The sequence below is a fragment of the Hypanus sabinus genome, chromosome 22, assembly GCF_030144855.1.
Source record: "Hypanus sabinus isolate sHypSab1 chromosome 22, sHypSab1.hap1, whole genome shotgun sequence".
Taxonomy (NCBI): domain Eukaryota; kingdom Metazoa; phylum Chordata; class Chondrichthyes; order Myliobatiformes; family Dasyatidae; genus Hypanus; species Hypanus sabinus.
Window position 1 is genome coordinate 20,816,314 of NC_082727.1, and position 23,262 is coordinate 20,839,575.

The 23,262-nt window shown below is 43.5% G+C and overlaps 1 protein-coding gene across 5 annotated transcripts in view; it reads left to right on the forward strand.

Annotated features, from left to right (window-relative positions):
- cfap43 (cilia and flagella associated protein 43) overlaps positions 1-23,262 on the forward strand; it is a 113,153-nt gene that overhangs the window by 77,998 nt on the left and 11,893 nt on the right. For 4 of the 5 annotated variants that reach the window (XM_059947215.1, XM_059947217.1, XM_059947219.1 and 1 more), the window contains 12 exons: positions 274-363; positions 2,354-2,434; positions 5,197-5,322; positions 6,232-6,351; positions 7,046-7,153; positions 7,925-8,011; positions 8,392-8,480; positions 9,114-9,312; positions 15,205-15,317; positions 19,624-19,783; positions 21,630-21,794; positions 22,066-22,146. In XM_059947215.1, the coding sequence (XP_059803198.1) occupies positions 274-363; positions 2,354-2,434; positions 5,197-5,322; positions 6,232-6,351; positions 7,046-7,153; positions 7,925-8,011; positions 8,392-8,480; positions 9,114-9,312; positions 15,205-15,317; positions 19,624-19,783; positions 21,630-21,794; positions 22,066-22,146 (1,419 nt within the window). The remainder of the gene's footprint in view (positions 1-273; positions 364-2,353; positions 2,435-5,196; positions 5,323-6,231; positions 6,352-7,045; positions 7,154-7,924; positions 8,012-8,391; positions 8,481-9,113; positions 9,313-15,204; positions 15,318-19,623; positions 19,784-21,629; positions 21,795-22,065; positions 22,147-23,262) is intronic. The other variant, XM_059947216.1, reaches the window with a different exon arrangement.

Consider the following 23,262-nt stretch of genomic DNA (forward strand, 5'->3'; position numbering starts at 1 on the left):
GGACAGGTGCAACAATGATCTTTTAGCTAATACATAAAAATACCAGAAATATTCAACAGATCTGTAAACACCAAAACAATTAATATTTCAGTTCAATGTACTATCAGACCATTCAGATGAAGGGTCATTGTACTGAAATATTAACTTTTATTTCTCTCTCCACAGCTGCTGCCTGACAGGCTAAATGTTACCACCATTTACATTTTTTTTAACTTCAGGATTTCCAGTGCTTGCAGTTTTTGTGCTTTCCCTTATGTTTATCTCTTTGGCCAGATCACCGCTGAAAGGTACCTCACAGCAGAACAGAAGCTGAAGCTTGAAGAGGAGATCAGGGCAGAGCAGCTGGGATTAATGGCTGCAAAGGTACCTGACCACAGAGCTCCACTGACCAAACGCATAGTCAGAAAACCCTTAAAATCCATCACTGTCTACGTAAAGCAACAGAACACGTCACTACCCATTGTAAAATTTTAAATCCCATCACTGCCCACTGTAAAATACTATAAACCCCATCACTGACCACTGTAAAACATTATAAACCCCATCACTCTCCACTAAGTAACATGAGAACCCCATCACTGCCCACTGTAACACATTATAAACCCCATCACTGCCCACTGTAAAACATTATAACCCCATCACTGCCCACTGTAAAACATTATAAACCCCATCACTGCCAACTGGAAAACATTATAACCCCATCACTGCCCACTGTAACACATTATAAATCCCATCACTGCCCACTGTAACACATTATAAACCCCATCACTGCCCACTGTAACACATTATAACCCCATCACTGCCCACTGTAAAACATTATAACCCCATCACTGCCCACTGTAACACATTATAAACCCCATCACTGCCCACTGTAAAACATTATAACCCCATCACTGCCCACTGTAACACATTATAAACCCCATCACTGCCCACTGTAACACATTATAACCCCATCACTGCCCACTGTAACACATCAGAACCCCATCACTCTCCACTAAGTAACATCAGAACCCCATCACTGCCCACTGTAAAACATTATAACCCCATCACTGCCCACTGTAACACATCAGAACCCCATCACTCTCCACTAAGTAACATCAGAACCCCATCACTGCCCACTGTAAAACATTATAACCCCATCACTGCCCACTGTAACACATCAGAACCCCATCACTCTCCACTAAGTAACATCAGAACCCCATCACTGCCCACTGTAAAACATTATAACTCCATCACTGCCCACTGTAACACATTATAAACCCCATCACTGCCCACTGTAACACATTATAAACCCCATCACTGCCCACTGTAAAACATTATAACCACATCACTGCCCACTGTAACACATTATAAACCCCATCACTCTCCACTAAGTAACATCAGAACCCCATCACTGCCCACTGTAAAACTTTATAACCCCATCACTGACCACTGTAACACATCAGAACCCCATCACTGCCCACTGTAAAACATTATAACCCCATCACTGCCCACTGTAACACATCAGAACCCCATCACTCTCCACTAAGTAACATCAGAACCCCATCACTGCCCACTGTAAAACATTATAACCCCATCAGTGCCCACTGTAAAACATTATAACCCCATCACTGCCCACTGTAACACATCAGAACCCATCTCTTTTAGCTGTCATTTATTCTAGATGTATGGAAGTTCACACATAAGTACATGCACAGAAGAATCAAACAGACGGATCACACACAGGAATCAATGGTTCCATTTTACCCGCTCCATATGGTACAGGAACAGGGGCAGACAACACACATTGCCTGACATTGAAACAAATGAGTATGGATTATATGGTGCCAACAATGAAATGCTGGAACTGGGTGTAGACAAGGTGTTGCAGAAAACCCAGAGTGTGCAGAGGAGTTGACACTGGTGCACACACAGACTGCTCTGCACCAGTAAAAACCCGAGTCTTGGTCTATAATTAATTGTAGGGATATGACAATGAAAATGGCCTTTTCCTGTGCTGTAGCATTCTGTAACTCTAGTGGTCCACTCTGAGTGAATGGCACTCTGAGAACTCCCAGTGAAAACTGGAAATGCAAAGTGTCCATATAAAGCTAAACAGCTTATGGTTCTGAGTGTGTGCAGCTCAGAATTTTGAGGAATCCGGACACATGATATCCCTCTTGTTGCCTGCCTGTATGCAGTGCTAATCAGGACTGTGTCAGTGCAGTGGGCTTAATCTCAGTCTTGTAACCCAGGTGTGCTGTCAGCTCCCATGTTTCCAGCTGGACAATCAGAAGAAGATCCTTGCCTGTTTGACTGTATGTTTCCCATTGTAACCTTTTTTAACTCTAATCCTCCTTCACTCTTTTCCCAGGCTAGCGACTGGCGTGAGCGAGCTCTGAACGATATGATGGGGGGAGTCCTTGAGGCAAAGAAATCGGACATTCTGAAACTGGTGCGAAACATCAACAGCTTTATCATCCTGTGTGCTCAGTTACCTGGAACTAGCCATGATAGAACTTAGGGCATAAAGATCGTTATGGTCTATAGGACAGAGGAAAGATTATAGATTCAAAGGAAAAGGCTGAGGCCATTGATCAAAGTGACAATGTGGGAAGGGATTCATCAGTAATGGTGAAATGGTGAAACTATAGTAAATTTTAGGAGATATGCTATAAAAGTTAAAGCTGAAGATACAATACCTGATCATAAACAGCCAACGATGTATACAAGCGAATGGATTTAATCCAATTGTCAGAGAGAAATAGTTGCATGGCAATTGGTTATTAAATATTCCAAGCTAATTTACATTTAGAAAGGATAGACAAATGAAAAAGGAAGGCAAGAATTACCAATGATAAAAACATGACTTCAGTGAGAAAGGGTCTCAACCCAGACCAGTGCAGAGGTAACAAGGTAGTGAAACACAGGCTTCTAATAGCAGCAAAGAGAGTGAATAAAGAAATGAAATTTGACTGCAAAAGGGGTGCATTGATAAAGGCCACAGTCAAGCTGGTAAAAATCATTTGCAGTTTGAGTTCATGAAATGTAAACATATTTCTAGTCTCAATCATAAGGCTGACAAGGTCCTTCCGGGTGGGAATTCTGCCTGCTTGCTTAGTCTGGCCTGTATGTGACTCCGGAGATAGCCATATGGTCAGCTCCCCATTCAATGATAGGGGAATTGCCAACAAAATTCACAATCAACTAGTGATAGGAAACTACTGTCATTGTGATGGTTTTTCCTCTGTCGTGTGGGAGGGAAGGAGGGAGACCGGGTCTGTACCTGATATCTCTGTAGTGTGGGGAGGAAGGGAGGGAGACCTGGTCTGTACCTGATATCTCTGTAGTGTGGGGAGGGAGGGAGGGAGGGAGACCAGGTCTGTACCTGATATCTCTGTAATGTGGGACAGAGGGAGGGAGGGAGACCAGGTCTGTACCAGATATCTCTGTAGTGTGGGGAGGGAGGGAGATCAGGTCTGTATGTGATGTCTCCATAGTGTGGGAGGCAGGAAGTCGTAACTGTGCATGATGTCTCTGTAGTGTAGGCTCTGAAAACCTGTGGCAACCAACTAACAGGTGTGTTCAAAGACTTTTTCAATCTCTCATTTCTAGTTATAAGTACCTTCCTGCTTCAAAAGGGCAACAATCATACAGTGCTCAAGAAGAGCAGAGTGACATGCCTTAATCACTATCATCCAGTAACACTCACCTCTATGGTGATGAAGTGCTTTGCGAGGTTGGTTATACTCAGCAAGGACCTGGATCCACTGCACTTTGCCTAACACCACAATAAGTCCACGGCAGATGCAATCTCATTGGCTCTTCAAGCAGCCTTAGATCATCTGGACAATACTAATACCTCTGTCAGGTTGCTGTTTATTAACTACAGCTCAGCGTTTAATTCAATTATTCCTGTAGTCCTGAACAAAAAGCTCCAAAACCTGGGCCTCTGTATCTCCCTCTGCCACTGGATACTCAATTTCCTTACTGAAAGATCACAATCTGTGTGGATCAGAAATAACATCTCCACCTTGCTGACAATTAACACTGGCCCATCTCAGGGATGTGTACTTAGCCCACTGCTCTACACTCTCCACATCCATGACTGTGTGGCTAGGAACAGCTCATATGCCATCCCCAAATTTGCTCCTGATATAACTATTGTTGGCAGAATTTCAGATGGTGACAAGAGGGCATATAGGAACAAGATATCAGCTGGTTGAGTGGTGTTGCAGCAACAACTTTGCAGAATTCATTGTGGACTTCAGAAAGGGTAAGATGAGGGAACACACACCAGTCCTCATAGTGTGGTCAGGAGTGGAAAGAGAGGGCAACTTCAAGTTTCGATGCAACTACAGAGAAGGCATGACAGCGACTGTATTTCATTAGGAAATTCTACAGGTGTACCATGTAGAGCATTATAACTGACTTTATTACTGCCTGGTATAGTGGGACTACTGCATCAGATCAAAATAAGCTGCAGAGAATTGTGAACTCCGAGGAAAGTGTTCAGGGAGATAGTCATTGGGTATATTTAAGGCAGAGGTTGATAGATTCTTGTTAGTCAGGGCATGAAGTGATATGGGGAAAAAGGTAGGAGATTGGGTCTGAGAGAGAAAATTAATCAGCCATAGTGAAAGGCTGGAGCAGAATCAATGGACCAAATGGCCTAATTCTGCTCCTATACATTCTGGTCAAAAATAATGAGTTAGTGTTCATGGGTTTAATGTACATTTAGATCTCTGAGTGAAGGGGAAGAAGCTGTTCGTAAAATATTGGGTGTGTGTCTTCAGACTCCTGAACCTTCTCACTGATGGTAGTAATAGGACAATGGCACGTACTGGGTGCTGAGGGTTTTTAATGATGGATGTCACGTTTTTGAGACATCACCTATTGAAGATTCTTTTCGATGGTGGGGAGGTTAGTGCCCTTGGCAGAGCTGGCTGAGTATGCAACCCTCTGAAGCATTTTCTGATCCTGTGCATTGGAGCATCCATATCAGATGGTGGTGTAACCTGACAGAATGCTTTCCACAGTACCATTGTAGAAATTTCCCAGCACTTTTTATGAAATACCATTGTCTTCAAATATGTACATAATACCTCTGCAGTGCAGGGAAATTAAAATAAACCTTGTGGAGGAGGAACAGGAGGTTGTGATCCAGTAAGACATGGTGCTGGTTGCTTGTAATCTCTTATGCTTTTTATTTTTTAGGAAATTCCTCTCCCATACTTCATAAACTTGCCAGAATATGAATGGAATGAAGAACAAATCAAGCAGGCCAAAGAATACAACATCAAGGAGCGGGCTCTGAGAGAGGAGAAAGACAAGTACAGGAAGGTAACTAAAGTACAGGTGGGAGGGAGTCCAAAAGAGAAGACTGCCCATTCCATTGCCTTGGGGAACAGTTAGGGTAAACTGTACTTTAAACAGCCAATTAACCACAGAATGTTGCCCTGCACTACATTAACAACACCTTTTAACTTCAATGGCAAAACAATGCCCTAGTCAGATATCTATTGGAAATGGGATGTTATGTTGTTGAAGTTGTATAAGACATTGGAGAGGCTTAATTTAGAGAATTATGTGCAGTTCTAGTCAACTACCCACAGGAAAGATATCAATAAGATTGGAAGAGTGCAGAGAACATGTACAAGGATGATACCAGGACTTGAGCTCCTGAGTTACATGTAAGGCTAAATAGGTTAGGTTAGGTTTTAATCCCTAGAGCGCAGCAGAATGAGGGATTCTCTGACCCTATCACTCTATACCAGGAGATGAAAACCTGGTGATGAAGGGTCAGTTCTGATGCTGCATAGATGGGATTTTAAAGTCGAGGTATTGCAAAGGAAGCCAGCGTAGAGTAGCTCTGGGTGGACAGGACATGGTCCATGAAGGGGCCAAGAGAATGGAGGCAGCTGTTCCAAATGATATGGAATTGTACTGAAATCCAGCCTCTTGGACCAGCTGCCATTACCCTGATATTTCAGGGGATGGGCTCAGCACCTTGGGAAGATGCATGAACTCCGATTAGACTAGGATCTAGATCTGAACAAATGACTGCAGAGGTGGGTGTGTGTGCACGTGCACGCATGTGTGTTTTCACATGCGTTTGGGAAACAGGTGTATATTTTTATGTAATAGTGTATGGCTGGATAACATATGAAGCATACATGTGTGTGTGTGCATGCACGCACGCATGTATGTTGGTGTTGTGAGGCTGAGCTGATTTTCTTGGTTACTTTCCAGACTCTGGAATCTGAACTAAGGAAACTGCAGGCTTCCATCACAGAAACAACAAATGCCTTTGATGACCTTATTAATAAACTGTTTGAAAAGAAAGTGAGAACAGAAATGATCATCTACCAGGTAATTTCCTCTAATCCTTTCACTTCTCGGCGACCTGATTCCCCAGCTCTGTATCCAAGGCACTTCTGCCAAGCAGTGTCACACTCAGACAGGCCACCATGTACCAGGTGAAGGCAAATTGACAAACATGTACATAAAAGACGGTAACTATGGCATTGTGGCTGTTCCACCTTTCAGTGAGAAGTGAGATCACAGATGTTTATCAACTTTAGCATCATCTTCACTCAATTCCACAAATCTGAAAATTGTCCAATATCATTTTTGAACATACTCAACCACTGAGCATACTAATTCCACAGATTTACCACTCTCCGGCTGCAGAAATTCCTCATTCAGTCCCGAAGGGCCAAACCTTTGATCGGATATTCTGATTCTTGGTTCCAGACCCTATCAAGGGGGTGCATCAGCTCCATATCTACCCTGTCAAGTCTTAAAATGGACGGGGCTTTCTACCTGACCCATTGAGTCCTACCCTACCCTGATGGTGTGGTGTAAAGGGAGCAGTTTCTCCTGGTCAGCTCTTATAGAGAGATCAAGAGCTGCATAGAGTGGAATGGGCCTCAGAGAGCTGGACGTACCTGTGGAGCCGATTCCTGAGTTGCAGCTGTATAGCAGAGATGACAGGCTGCCTGACCGGCCTTACAGGTGTGGAGGGGTTGCGTGTGCTGGTGAGTAACTGGTACTTCACTTACAGGAGGAGCTGAAGATCTGCAATCTGGTCTTCTCGCTGCAAATCGAGGAGGAGATACAGAACCGCAATGCTCAACTACAGTACCTGCTGGCGGAACAGAAGGACTCTATGGTACGACAGGAATAGACTCAGATAAGTACAGGTCCCAATGACACAAGAGCAGTGTTCCAGTGCTCAACTGTGCTCACTCCATGCCTGGCCAACATAATACACATCACTCTCCATTGCCCACCCTTACAGTGTATGCCCTGTCCCCGCCATTACCTAAAAAATAGAACATTACAACATATTACAATACAAGCTCTTCAGCCCATGATGATGTGCTGATTTTATAACCTATTTGAAGATCAATCTAGCAGTTCCTTCCTATAGCCCTCCAGTTTCCTAACATCTGTGTACCAAGTCAGTTACAAGCCCAGTCCTCACTCTCCTTCATGTCCTCTATCACTCAACCTGACCACTCATTTCCTATCACTCATGTTGTGTTCATTCCCCTCACATATGGTATTGGCCTAACTGGAGCAACATATGACCTCCCTGTGGGTTAGATTTCTAAATGTGAAATAGTGATATCTAACAGCCTAACCCTGTAGGTGGTCATATTTAATCTGACTCATCCCACTCCCAGCCCATTTCAGTCACATGCTCAAGACCCAATTCCCTTTTTCCGAACTGATTTGTGACTCTCCTAAATGTGTTCATTATCTCCTGGAGGTTCTCCCTGGGCCCTGAAAAGCAGCAATAAACATCCCATGTGGCCTGGGTCACCTCTCACTGGGACAGTTTCCACCCAATAACCAAGTAGTGTGTGAGGGACTGTATTATTGAGGATTGCCAAATCCTTTTCCCACCAATAAACCAGTTCCCTTCTCTCAATGGCAGGGAGTGAAGTCAAGGCTTGTGCAGGAGACCAGGATGATGGTGGAGACATTCCGAGAGGCCTATGATGATCTGGTGGCTGAGGACAGGGTAAGTGGCTTGGATATGCAGTAAATGGTCAGTGGGTACACAGTATTGGGACCAGGGAATGAGAATGCAGAACTGGGACCAGGATCAGGGAATGGGTACATAGCACTAGAATGGAAAGGTGCCCAGCTTCTGGTTCTGGAATACTGAGGACCAGCTGCATTGAGTGGGGCCAAACCCTGTCCCAATCTTGCCTCAGTAAGTCAGCCCACATTGAGTGAAACACCAGCTCCAGGGACAGTGGCTCCCACCAGGGCACAGTGCAGATTACAAGAATGTAGGCCTTGTGCACGCTGAACTGTCTCAACCCTGCCTTCCAATCCCATCCCCTCTCTCTCTTCCTTCAGCTTCTAACACAGTGTACTCCTTCTGCTTTTGTTCAGCTCCTGGATCGTGGATTCAGGAAGGAGTTTTTTGATGTCAATGCTACAATGGTCGACCAGCTCTACAAACTGTACAAGCGCAGACCCAAGTGAGTGCATGGCAGCACATGGAAGGCATCAGCATGCACAGCTACCACATCTCTGAACCATTGCTGTACATGGAAACACCAGCCTGCACGTCTGCCACATCACTGAAACATGCAGCAGCACCATGCTGTCACACTGTACCCCCACATTGACACATTGCAAAACTGATGAAAATGCTTTCCATACCATTTCCAGTAAAGCCTGTCACAGTGGAACAGCCCCAACCCTCCCTTACTGACACACATGTCCCATGAATTGAAATCATTGGTGCACCTAGTTTATGAGCCATGGGGCCGGTGCTTCCAAAGTGTTCACACACCCCACACAAACACACTGCAGGCTGCTGGGTCCAATGTCCCATTTGTGGGTCCCAAACATCCTTGCATATGAGTGTGTGTGAGAGAAGATGGGGCAAGGGGCATCTGCGAGGGGGAGGTGTGTGTGTGTGTGTGAGAGAGAGAGAGGGGGGGAGGGAGAGTGTGTGTGAGAGAGAGAGATAAATATAGATAGATGGATGTGGTCGTGGGCTCCACACGTACAAGTCCATTCTGTGTGTCAGACTGGGCTCTGGATAGAGCTGCCTGTTTGCATATGTTGGCTGAGGACGCATTGTGTGCTTTTCCTGTTCTGGGCAGGGTGCAGATGAAGAGAACCCAGGTGGCGACAGCCAACCCTTTTGGTGACCAGTCTGAGTCTTCCAGTGAAGGGTATGCCCATCTACTGGCTGCCATGGATGATTTGGATTCAACTCGCTTCAAGCCTGAACACCTGGACCCGTTGGTATGGAAGCGATTCTGTGATGTCAGACGGATGAAGGTGGAGAGCGAACAGCAGGTGAGAAGTGGGCCACTGCCCCTAGCACCATCTTCATGTCCCTCCGCAAGTGGAACCGGGTCTCAGTGACTGAACCTCACCACCTCTGACTAGAACATTGCAAAGATTCACCACCTCACTCCGAGACCATGAGCCCTGGTTCCACACAGCTCAGCTTCAGATGCAAACTAACTGTACCCACCCTGTCATTTAGTAGATCCATTTTGTAAAATCACATCCTGTTCTTCTGAACACTAGAAAACAATGCCATTCTGTATAACCTGTCATGTACAACAAACCCAATCCTAGGAGTAAACCCTTTTGAATCTAACAGTTCAGCACAGAAACAGGCCCTTTCACTCACAATGTTGTGCTGAACTTGGATTGATTCAGCATAACATTGTGATATAGATTAACAAATTAATAATCCAATAGCCAACTAAACTAAATATTTCTGATTACACGAGCAAATCTGCAGATGCTGGAAATTCAAACAACACATCACAAAATGCTGGTGGAACACAGCAGGCCAGACAGCATCTATAAGGAGAAGCACTGTCGACGTTTCGGGCCGAGAGCCACACATTTTAATTCCACATCCCATTCCCATTGTGATATGTCTATCCATGGCCTCCTCTACTGTCAAGATGAAGCCACACTCAGGTTGGAGGAACAACACCTCATATACCAGCTGGGTAGCCTCCAACCTGATGGTATGACATTGACTTCTCTAACTTCTGTTAATGCCCCTCCTCCCCTTCTTACCCTATCCCTGACAATATTTAGTTGTTTGTTTTTTTCTCTCTCTCTGCCCATCACTGCCTGTTCTCCATCTCCCTCTGATGCTTCCCCCTCCCCCTTTCTTTCTCCCTAAGCCTCCCGTCCCATGATCCTTTCCCTTTTCCAGCTCTGTATCACTTTTGCCAATCATCTTTCCAGCTCTTAGCTTCATCCCACCCCCTCTGGTCTTCTCCTATCATTTTGCATTTCTCCCTCCCCCCACTGTTTTCAAATCTCTTACTATCTTTCCCTTCAGTTAGTCCTGACAAAGGGTCTCGGCCCAAAATGTCAACAGTGCTTCTCCTTATAGATGCTGCCTGGCCTGCTGTGTTCCACCAGCATTTTGTGTGTGTGATTTCTGACTACACAATGTCCATATCCTTCCATTTTCTTCACATCATGTGCTATCAAAGCATCTCTTCAAAGTCCCTAATGTATCTGCCTCTACTACCACAACAGGGACTTCTAATTCTTACTGAATTCCCTCTGTAGCAACAAGGGAGGAAGACCAGATCTGTACACAATGCTCTCAACAAGGTCCTGCATGGTAGGCTGGTCCAGAGAGTAAAGGAACATGAAATCCAAACTTGGTTTGGTGTTAGCAGGCAGAGGCTTATGGTGAAATGATTCTCTTCTGATGGGAAGTCAATGATCAATGGTACATTTCAGTGATTTGTACTGGAACCCTTTCTGTGATATAGATTAACAACTTGGATTGAATGCAGGGAATATAATTACCATATTTGTGGATCATATGGAAGTTGGTGGTATAGTGGATAACAAGGAAGGTTGTCTGAAGTCACAGCCCAGTACAGACTATATGGAAAGTTGGGCAGAGTATCAGCATTAGGATTTAATCCCAGCAAGTGAGATGTAATGCATATTTAGAGGTAAAATAAGGGTAGGACATAAACAGTAAATGGTAGCACACCAAGGAATATTGATGAACCAAGGAACCTTAGCTAAATGAAAGCAACAATGTCAAGTGTCTTAATACCAGAGGGCATGCATTTAAGGTGAGAGGGGGTAATTTTAAAGGAGGTGTGAGGGAAACTCTTCTACACAGAGAGTGGTAGGCGCTTGGAATGCACAGCCAGGCCAGATACTTTAAAGACTTTTATGAGATATTTAGATGGGTGCATGAATATGAGGAAAATGGAAGAATATGAACATTGCGTAAACAGAAGACATTAGTTTAGATGGCAACACACACAAAATTCTGGTGGAATTCAATGGATCAGGCAGCATCTATGGAAATAAATAAATAGTCAACGTTTTGGGCTGAGAGCCTTCATCAGGACTGAGTCTGACTGTTCTATGGTTAGCTACGTTCATGAAGAAGGCATATGGTATTCTTACCTCCTTATTTGAGGGCATAAAATACAAGAGTAGGAGGTAATGTTGCAACTTTACAAAACATTCCTTCGAAGCACACCACTCAGCATTTCCCCAATTTAATCTTAGCCTAATTATGGGTCAATTTACAATGACAAATTAAGCTACCAACAGGTACATCTTTGGATTGTAGAAAGAAACCAGAGCACCTGAAGGAAACCCATGCTGCCACAGGGAAAACATGCAAGCTTCTTACAGGCAGTGGCAGGAAGTACAGTATGGCAGACATTAGCTAATGAACCATGTGCTAATGGACAGCAGATTATTGGAGTGTAACTGGAACAGAACTTCTCTACTCCTCTTGCAATAAAGACCAATGTTCTAGTTGTCTTTCTAATTACTGTTCCTACATGTAAACATTCAGTGATTTACTCTCTCTGAACAGCAACACATTTGTCCCTCAATTTTCAAAACAATACTTTCTTTTTCTAATTTGTTACCTAAGTGATCTACCTGATTTTTCTGAGGCTGGAACTCCCTTGTGCCAGATATCTGCTCTCAGGAAGAGTACTAGTATAGGCCAGCAGTTCATGGAGTTCACAGCTGAGTGAAAGCATCACACCGTCCACATCGCAGACAGTTAATGTCCCTTGCCCCAGCCTTCCTCATCGAGCCAGGAGGAGAGTGGATATCACTAGCATTTTAATGGGTTCGTTCATAACCAGAATTGCATTACAGAAAACTTTTAGTGTGTTGTTGCAGATGCACCCTGTACATTCACATCAAAGGGGCTCAGTTATGAGATCAGGCTCCATAAACTTTAAATGTGAAAAATTACAGGGTGATGTAATTACTTCTGAAAGACTTAATAGGTTCAACAGGAAGGAATGTCTGGACAAGGAGGAAGAAAAATAATATCATACTTGGTAGTTGAAGGTGATGTCAAAAATTTCCCTTCCATACTGTGATGCAGGAGGCCTATCAGATCTTTGCTGATCCTTAGAACAACCCCACTCCCCCTCTCCTTGTATCCTGAAGCTTATAACAGAAGGTGATTTTAACTTTCTACATATTGACTGGGAATCCCATACTGTAAAAGGACTTGTTGGAATAGTTTGTTAAATGTGTTCAGGAAAGTTCCCTTCATCAGTACATAGAAGTCCCAATGAGAGACCATTCGATATTTTTTCTACTAGGGAATGAGACAGGGCAGGTGACAGAAGTTTGTGTAGGGGAACACTTTGCATCCAGTGACCACAATGCCATTAGTTTCAGAGTAAATATGCAAAGAGATAGGCCCACAGATTGAGATTCTAAATTGGAGAAAGGCCAATTTGATGGAATCAGAAATGATCTGGCAAGTGTAGGTTGGGACAGGCTGTTTTCTGGTAAAAGTGTACTTGGTAAATGGGAGACCTTCAAAAGCGAATTTTGAGAATGCAAAGCTTGTACGTGCCTGTCAGAATAAAAAGTAAAGATAACAAGTGTAGGAAAGCTTGGTTTTCAAGAAATATTGAGACACTGGTTAAGAGCAAAGAGGTGCATAGCAAGTATAGGTAAGTAGAAACAAATAAGGTACTTACGGTGTATAAGAAAGGACAGAGAACACTCGAGAGAGAAATCAGGAGGGCTAAAAGAAGGCACAAAGTTGCTCTAGCAGACAAGGTAAAAGAGAATTCTAAGGCATTCTGCAGATATGTTAAGAGAAAAAGGGTTGCAAGGGACAATACTGGTCCTCCATAGGAATGGTAATCCATGTGTGGAGCCAAAACAGATGGAAGAGATTTTAAATGAATTCTTTGCATCTGTATTACTCTGGAGACAGACACAGAGTCTATAAAAGCGAGGCAAGGTGGCATCAGCTTCGTGGACCCTGTACAGATTACAGAGGAGGAGGTGTTTACTACCCTGAGGCAAATCAGGGTGGATAAATCCCCAGGGCCTGACAACGTGTTTCCTTGAACCTAATGGGAGGCAAGTGCAGAAATTGCTGGGGCCCTAGCAGATATATTTAAATCATCCTTAGCGACAGGAAAGGTACCAGAGTATTGGAGGATAGCAACATTGTTCTGCTGTTTAAAAAAGGCTCAAGACATAAACCGTGAAACAGTGAGTCTGACATCAGTTGGTGGTAGTTATTGCAAAGTATTCTAAGGGACTGGAGATATAAGTATTTGGATAGACATGGACTGATAAAGGATAGTCATCATGGCTTCGTGCACGGTCGGTCATGTCTAACCAATGTTATGGAGTTTTTCGAGGAAGTTGCCAGGAAAGTGGATGAAGGCAAGGCAGTGAATGTTGTTTAAATGGACTTTAGTAAGACATTTGACAAGGTCCCGCATGGGAGGTCGGTCAAGAAGGTTCAGTCGCTCGGCATTCAGGATAAGGTAGTAAATTAGATTGGATATTAGCTCCTTGGGAGAAGCTAGAGAGTGGTAGTAGAGGGTTGCCTGGAGGCCTGTGACTAGTGCTGTGTCAATGGGATCAGTGCTGGGTCCTTTGTTGTTTGTCATCTATATCATGATCTGGATAATAATGTGGTTAACTGGATCAGCAAATGTGCTGGTGACACCAAGATTGGGAGTATAACGGACAGGAGGAAGACTATCATGGCTTGCTGAGAGATCTGTATCAGCTGAAAAATGGCAGATAGAATTTAATGCAGACAAGTGCAAGGTTTTTCACTTTGGTAGGACCTGACAAGGGCACTGAGGAGTGTGGAAGAGCAAAGGGATCTGGGAATACAGGTCCATAATTCATTGAAAGTGGCAACACAGGTAGATAGGGATGTAAAAAAAGCTTTTGGCACATTGGCCTTCATAAATATATGCATTGATTAGAGGAGATGTAATGTTATGTTGAAGTTGTACAAGATATTGGCGAGGCCTAATTTGGAGTTTGCTAGTGTGCTGTTTTGGTCATCTACCTCCAGGAAAGATGTAAACAAGGTTGAAAGAGTACAGAGAAAATTTACAAGGATGTTGCCAGGTCTGCGTTATAAAGAAAGACTGAATAGTTTAGGACTGTATTCTTCAGATCATAGAAGATTGAGAGGAGATTTGATATAATATTATGAGGGGTACAGATATTACCCCTCATAATACAATATTATAGGGTAAAAGCAAGCAGGCTTTTTCCACTGAGTTTGGGTGGGACTACAACCAGAGGTCATGGCTTAAGGGTGAAAGGTGAGACGTCTAGGGGAAACGTGAGGGGAAACTTCTTCACACAGAGGTCTGTGAGAGTGTGAAATGAGCTCCCAGCTCAAGTGGTGCATGTGAGCTTGATTTTAACACTTAAGAGAAGTTTGGATAGGTTCATAGATAGGGATATGGAGGGCTATGGTCTTGATGCCTGTCAGTGGGAGTAGGCAGTCTGAATGGTTTTGGCATGGACTAGATGGGCCAAAGGGCCTGTTTCTGTGCTGTACTTCTCCATAATTCTATAACTTATGAGCTGGAACTGTCTGTATTCTCGATAGTTGATTGAATTATTCTTGGATAATGATCTTAAGGACCATGAGGTCAGTGTAAATAGAAGGAGGACACATACCAGGTATATCAGATTCTCAGTGGGGTTGGCCTTGATATTGCTATTCCGTGATATTGATGGTTTGGAATCTTGTCTGTAACTCTGCCCTCCTGCTGATACCACTCCCTGACGGGCAGCGCTCCATGATCTGACCAGACTGTAGCCACTGCATTGGGAGCTGCCCTTTCACAAGCCCAGGTTACCTCATATGCTGTGCAAAGCTGGTCTATCTGCTGATGGGTGTTCTCTCTGCTTCCTGCCCAGGTGAAGCTGAAGGCAGTGACCCTGGCCGAGATGCAGAGCTTCCTGCAGAGGAGGATTGACGATGATGAGCACTGCAACCAGACGATCGGCAGTTATACACAAGACATCAAGAAGTCAGTGTCACTGCACTCCATTCTAGGGGAGGTGTGATCGTGAATACTGCCTGTGGTGGGAAGGGGGCAGGGCAATGATCAGAACTTATCCATAGTTATACAGCACAGAACAGGCCCTTCAGCCCACCACATCCACACCAGTCCCATATGCCTGCATTAGGACCATATGCCTTGCCAATTCGGTGTCTATCAGTGCCAAGCATATCAATTGTATCTGATTTCATCATCTCTTCTGTCAGCAGGTTCCAAGTAGTAACTACCCTCTTTGTGTAAACACTAACCCCTCAGATCAAACCCAACCCTTTTATTCTTGATACCCCCACCACAGAGGAAAAGATATTCTGACAACTTACACTATCCATGCCTCTCATTTTATATTCCTCCACCTTCGCCTCCTACGCACTGGAAAAACAGACCCAACCTATCCAATCTCTCCCCATAACTAAAAGCCTTCTAATCGAGAGAGCTTACTGTTGAATCTCCTCTGCACCCTTTTCAAAGCCATCACATCTTTCCCGTAGAGTGGTGGTCAGACCTGCATACAATGCTCCAAGTGTTTTTTTTAAGCTGCAACTCAACTAAGCATGGATGGATAGCATGCAAGGAGCCAGCTGGATTCAAACTTGGGACTATTTGCCTCAAAGCCTAGTGCTGATGCCACTACACCACCATCCAACTTCAGTGAACTCTATACGTATGCCTTATTCACTACTCTGTGTTTCCACTTTCAAAGAATATGGCCTTAAACCTCTGGCTCCCTCTGTTCATCAGTGAAAGTGCAAGGGACTGAGATTTATGGCATAGTTCAAGATACAGGCAGTACTCCTTTGGGCAAATACCTTCCTCAATTTCATTAACAACTCTACTTGTAACTCAGGAGGCAGTCAGGCCTGGTGAGCAAGATGGCACTGGTGAAAAACAGTGATGCTTTGCGAACAGCATACAGAACTTAGACTGTAATTTCCCTTTTAGTAATATACTTTTGAACCATATTAACAAACTAGCAATTTCACAATCTTCTGACTGACTCAGCAGATCTAACTCTCAAAAATGCAAGTATGACATGTTTAAGTAGACAAAGGTACATCACTATGGCAGTAAGAGAAGAAAGAATGGAGGACTCCAAACCTGACTAAAACAGCAGGGTCTGAAACATCCTCTATCCAATATCTCAGTAGCAAAATTGCAGTCATTGGAGAACAAAATTGAGGACTGCTGTATTGGAGGGAAATGAGAGATTGTTGCATTCTGTGTTCCATGGAGACATGGTTGACTGAATACAAACTGGGTTCGGTGAACAGACCTCAGGGCTTCTCGATGCACAGATTGGACTGAACAACTGATTCAGAGAAGGCAAAAGGTGGGGTTCTGTGTTTCATGATAAACTGTCTGTGGTGCTTAGATGAAACAGTCTTATCACACTCATTTCCCCCATCTGAAACACCTAATGATTAAGTGCTGACATTTATACTTAACAAGAAAGTTCTCCTCCATGATCCTGACCTCAGTTTAAATACAGCGAAAGGCAGGCGTTAAGGAGGCACTCAAGGTATTGAGCGATATCTGTCAACAAACAAAACACAGCTTACTCCGATGCCTTTCAAATCAGACTTCAATGAGGCTTGTTTGCAGAAACCCCTGCCCAATTATCATCAATATATCACCGACAGCATCAGGGTCCCGACACACTCAACCACTGCTATACCACCATAAGGAATGCCTACCCTTCCATTCCTAGTCTGCATTGCAGGAAATCTGATTACTTGGTGTCTTCCTCCTACCTGCATACAGGCAGAGGCTAAAGAGGCAAGGCTGTGCTAGTGAGGACAATGAAGAGGTGGTTGTGGAAGGTGGAGGAGCAAGTATGGGGATTGCTTTGAGTTGGTAGATGTTCAAGAGCTCTTCAGAGGTTCTGAACAAGTACTCCATGGTTGTCACGGACTTCATAAAAACAGTCATAGATGAGTATGTCCCGACAAAATTGTTTAGGGTCTTCCAAACCAGAAGCCCTGGATGAACCATGAGATCCACAATCTGCTGAGGGCCAGATCAGTGGTTTTCAGATCTGATGACCAAGTAAAGTACAAGAAATCCAAATATGATCTCTGGAAAGCCACCTCACATGCGAAGTGACAATTCTGGACCAAACCTGAATCACGAAAGAATGCTCAACAGCAGTGGCAGGGCTTATGTGCCATCACTTCCTACAGAGTGAAACCCAGTGACATAGATAGCAACAAGGTTTCCTTCCCAGATTAACATAATGCCTTTTATGCTTGCTTTGACCGTCAAGAAAAGGAGGCACCTACATGAACTTTCATAGCCCCTGATGAACCTGTGAGTTCAGTCTCTAAGGCTGAAGTGCGAGCATCTTCAGGAGGGTAAGCCTGCAGAAAGCATTTGGCCCAGATGCATACTTGACCGAGTACTAAAGACCTGTGTTGATCAATTGGCTGCAGTGTTCACTGATAACTGTTCTCTCTCACTTCGGCAGTTTGAGGTACCCACCTGCTTCAAGTAGGCTTGAATTATACGGGTGGTAACCTGCCTCGATGTCTGTCATCCAGTAGCACTTACATCCGCTGTGATGAAGAGCTTTGAGAAGTTGGTGATGAAAGATATCAATTCCTGCCTGAGAAGTGACTTGGATCCACTCCAAGTTGCCTGCCATAACAAATGCCATTTCATTGGCTCTTCACTTAACTATGGAATATCTGTACGTATATCAGGATGCTGTTCATTGACTACAGCACAACATTCAATACTATCATTCCCTCAAAACTAATCAATAAGCTTCAATACCTTGGCCTCAATACTTCCTCACTTGCAGATTCCAGTCAGTTCAGATTAGCAGCAATATCTCCTCCACAATCACCATCAGCACAGATGGACCATAAGGCTGTGTGCTTAGCCTCTGCTCTACTCACTTTATACTCATGACTGTGAGTCTAAGCATAGCCACAATGCCATATTTCAGTTTGTTGATGACAACATTGCAAGAGCAAGAAGCTAAGTATTGACTTCAGGAGGAGGAAACCAGAAGTCCATGAGCCAATCCTCATTAGCAGTGGAGAGGGTCAGCATCCTTAAATTCTTCAGTATTAGTATTTCAGAGGATCTGTCCTTGGTCCAGCTTGTAAATGCAATTTCAAAAAAAGCATGGTGGTACCTCTACTTTCTTTGAAGTTTGCAAAGATTCAGCATGTCATCTAAAACTTTAACAAACTTCTGTAGATCTGTGGTGGAGAATATATTGACTGGTTGTGTCATGGCCTGGCATGGAAACATCAATGGCCTTGAAAAGACAGGCCTACAAAAAGCAGTGGATACAGCCGAGTTCATCATAGGTAAAGCCCTCCCCACCACTGAGCACACCTACATGGAGTGCTGTCACAGGAAAGCAGCATCCATCCTCAAAGACTCCAACCATCCAGGCCATGCTCTCTTCTCGCTGTTGCCATCAGGAAGGAGTTACACGACCCACGCCACCACATTCAGAAACTGTTATTACCCCTCAACCATCAGGCTCCAGAACCAGAGGAAACAACTTCAGTCCCTCCATCCCTGAACAGTTTCCACGCCTATCAACTCACTTTGAAGCACTCTTCATCTTGTGGTTCTCAATATTTATCGCTAATTTATTTATTTATTTATATTTTTCCTTTTGTATTTGCATGGTTGTCTTTTGCAATTTGGTTGTTTGTCCATCCCATTGGGTGCAGTCTTTCGTTGATTCTAATGTGTTTCATATACTTGCTATGAATTCCTAAAAGAAAATGAATCTCAGGATTGCATATAGTGACAAATATGTACTTTGATAATAAAGTTACTTCAAACTTTTGAACTGGGGAGCAACCCATCAGTCCCATTCCCCCTCTTCTTTTTCCTCCCTGCTAATTATTCCCTCTGATATATTCTGGTCAATACCCTTTTGATTCTTTTTGCCATTAACTTAATAGTCAAATAACCCTTCATCACTTCTTTGGAGTTTGGAAGAAAACCAGAGAACCCAGGGGAAAGTAACACAGTCACATGGAGAAATACAAAGTCGTGCCAGATCTGGATCCAATTTGGGCTGCAGGATCGAAGAGAGGCCACTGCACCACACCACTGTATAGCCCAGAATCTCAGATAATCAAACATTGTAGAAACTGGTTTTGTGTTCCTGGAATTTAGGTTGGGGTGGAAATTAAGCGTCTTAAGGTATTAAGGGATATTAATAGGGTAGAAACTGTTGGTAAGACTTGAGGTCTTAGTTACCAGATAAACCTCTGTCTCTTTCCTGTCCACACCTCTCTCTAAGCAGTCTGCGTCAGATCAAGTCACAGTTCCAGCTGAATCTGATGATACAACTGGTATTGAAGCAAGGACAGGTGGAGGTGCTAGGTGATGACTCCATCTTGGACTACTCAAGCTCCCTCCTCCTGAACAAGAGCGTTGTGGAGGACCTGAACAACACTATTCAGGTAAGCCCACAGACCCACAGCAGGGTGTCCACCCTGTTAGAGATCAGAAGATAGAAGAGAGAAGGTTTAAACAGAACCCTAGAATGCATACTATCTGAGTAGCCAATGCAGTCAGGGAGCAGGGTGGCAGGGTGAGGTAGTAAAGCTGCTCTCCACTGCCTCCTGCTGGTTGTCCATTAGTAGAGCCATGAACAGCATCCCTATCCCTGACTGATCAACTGGAGATGCTTTTGAGGCTTCCGGTAGAGCTCCCTCTCCTTGTTCCACCTGTCAAATTATTCCCAAAATTCTTTTCCCCCTCCACAGATGCTGCTTGACCATTGAGTTTCTCCAGCAGACTGGTTGTTGCTCCAGGTTCCAGCACCTGCAGTTTCTGGAGTCTCTTTCAGATCAAGCTGATCTTTTCCAAGCTTCACTCACTGACCCCAACCCAGTTCCATTCTTATAATCCTCTTTCCATAAATCAGTTATGATTTGAAATTATTGGATTGATCCTCAGCCCCAAGAGGTCCCTGTTTATACTCAGTAGTCAGTCTGCTGAGTAGCTCCAACATTATCTGGCTTTATTATAGATTTCCAGTGTCTGCAATTTATTTGATTTTTAGCTGCCCCACTTTTTCCAGTGCCGTTTGTGTCAGGATGCCATGTCTCAACAGCTAGACAGTTTCCAGGAAGTGTCCCCTTTGCTGTGGACTTCCTCACTCAAGGAAAGTTTATTTTTCTTCTACCAAATCTTTTTAATTCTTTGATCAATTAAAGATCAAGCATTCCAAAAATATAAAATAAAACCATGTGCAGGAAATATAAAGAGGAAAGGCTCAGCAGGTCTGGCAGCATTGTTGGATGCTTTCAGTTGTTTCCGGTGTTTAGATTTCCAACACCACAAATGAAAGGTTCACTGTGGAAAGATGCATCCTAGCCTGCCGAGGAAGGAAAGGTGAAATCTGAAGAGACATTGGCTTTAATCTTGCAGATGTCTGTAGGTGGTGCCAGGGCTGGAGAATTGCAAATGATGCACCTTGAGTAAGTATTCAGGGATAATCCTGGCAACTACAGTCCCACCTGATTAACTTTGGCAATAGAAATGATAATCAAGTATAAATTAACAGCCACTTTGACAAGCGAGATTAATTAAAGAATACCGGCTTAAATTTACTAAACCTCCATTGTATGCAGCTAACTTGATAAGATTTCTTTTTTGAAGTAATAGGGTCAATGAGTGAAAACTTGATAAGTAATAGGTTCATCATCAAGATCAATGTCCATGGAAGGATGTTATGATGAATCATTATAAATGTTGCTTTGGCCGTGATTGCAGTTTTGTGCTCAATCCTGGAAAAGAGTAAAAAACAGATTAACTAAATGTAAGGATGCCAGACCTTGGTTATGTACATAAACTGTAGAATCTAGGGCTGTCCTCTGCAGAACACAGGAAATTACTAGGGGATTCCATAGGGTAAGTATAATCACATATGAAGACTAATACAGAACTGGTCAGGTAGCATCTAACTGTAGGTCATTGGTCTGAAATGTTAACCATGTTTCCCTCTGCACAAATGCTGCCTGACCAGACAAGTGTTTCCAACATTTTCAGTTTATATTTCATATTCCTGGCACCTACAGTTGTTTTCAGTAAATGAAGGGAAATTGTTAATTATTACATGCACTGGCTTGGCAAAAGAACCAAAGTGACATAAGGTGACAATAGTTAGGTGCGGACCAATTCAAACAGAGGAACAGGAAGCCAGAAATACAATCTCTACCCAGCAAAGAGGGTAGGGGGAGAGATGAGCAAATGGGCTATGTGCTTGGAATTCAATTGTGACCGATGTTTGTTGGTGTCCAGCTGCTAGGAGAAAAGAAAGTGGCGATTATGGTGGAATGCAAGGACTTCAAGAAAGGAATTGCCCAGCTGGAGTGGGAGTACAAGAAAATGCTGATGCAGGTGGATGATTTGCACAACAAGATCCGCAACATCCTCAAGTTCAGGATCACCAAACAGGCACAAATGGTAATGTGTGATTCAGTATTGAGAAGACCTTGGGAAGTGGGTCCTTCATCTGATGGGGAACACGGGATGTGAAGATGTGGATATTGGAAAACTCAGCTAACTGGGACTAGAATGCTTAGATCTGATGTTGAAATCTGAGGTACCAGGCTCTAGGACAAATGTATTCGGCTTTCAACATTGTTGAGTCACTGATGGTATGTCTCCTGTGGGTTATGTGAATGTTCAACAAATGGCTCATCTATCTAACATCATCTACCTTACTGTCTCCTAGTATCTGAGAGAGGATAATTATGAGACTCAAGTAAATCAACACGTAATGATAATGGAACGATCAGCGGAAGGACAGGAGAAGGTAAATGAAATTGTACCTTTATATTAAATCTGCTGACAGCCTCTCAGGTAGAGATCACCCAAGGCAATTTTCAGAATGGGGTGTGAGGGAGAGGGAATGATACTAAAACTTCTTGCACTGGGGAGTTGCTGAACAACGTCAATCACACAAGGGATCTGAGGGGCTAAAAAAAAACAATGGTTTATATCTAAAACACTTTGCCAGAGGAGCTGGTGAAATCAGATACAATCACTGTGCTTAAGAGGCATTTAAATGGACGCTTAAAAAGGCAAGGCATAAGATACAGTCCTTATGTGGGAAAATGGGATTAGTGTGGATTGGCAAATGGTCAATCCCAGGGGCCCATTGTGTGCTGTACAACTTCAAGAGCAAAGCTCCTCAGCTCTTTTCACAGAAGCTGATCAAAGTGACACATTGTATAACCAGTACAGATGGACAGGGTGAGCCTATTCCAGAAAGAGTACCCTGAGATTTAAGAGATGCTGACACAGATGCAGGGATGATGGTGGGCTGGCAGATATGTTACATTACCAGTAAACCCAGTATGTGGACTATTGATCCAGAGATCAGATCTCAGCAAAGAACTATGTAAAGTCAATTCAGTAGAAACTATTAATTCATGATAAGGAGCCCCAAAAGTGGATTGGTGTGAAAATCAATCAGATTCACTAATGTTTTACAGTGGAAGAGATCTGCTATCCTTGCCTAGTCTGGTCTACCCATCTTCAGGCCTATCAATGTGGTCAATTCCAAAATGCCCCAGTAAACTAGTCAGGGCAATTAGGCTTGCCAGAAATGCCCAAATCTCAAATTAGAAAAAATTTCACCTCTAGGAGGGAGAGACAAAAACTAGGGTCATTAAAATAAACTAACAGACCATAAGAAATCGAAAAAGAATTAGGCATTCAGACCATCGGGTCTACTCAGCAATTCCATCATATTTTATTTATCCCTCTCAACACCATTCTCTGCCTTCTGTCACAGTCCTCTGCGTAAAGAAATTTCCCCTCATGTTCCCCTTAAACTTTTCACCTTTCATCCTTAATCCATGACCTCTGGTTCTAGTTCCACCCAATCTCAGTGGAAAAAGCCTGTTTGCATTTATTGTATCTATAC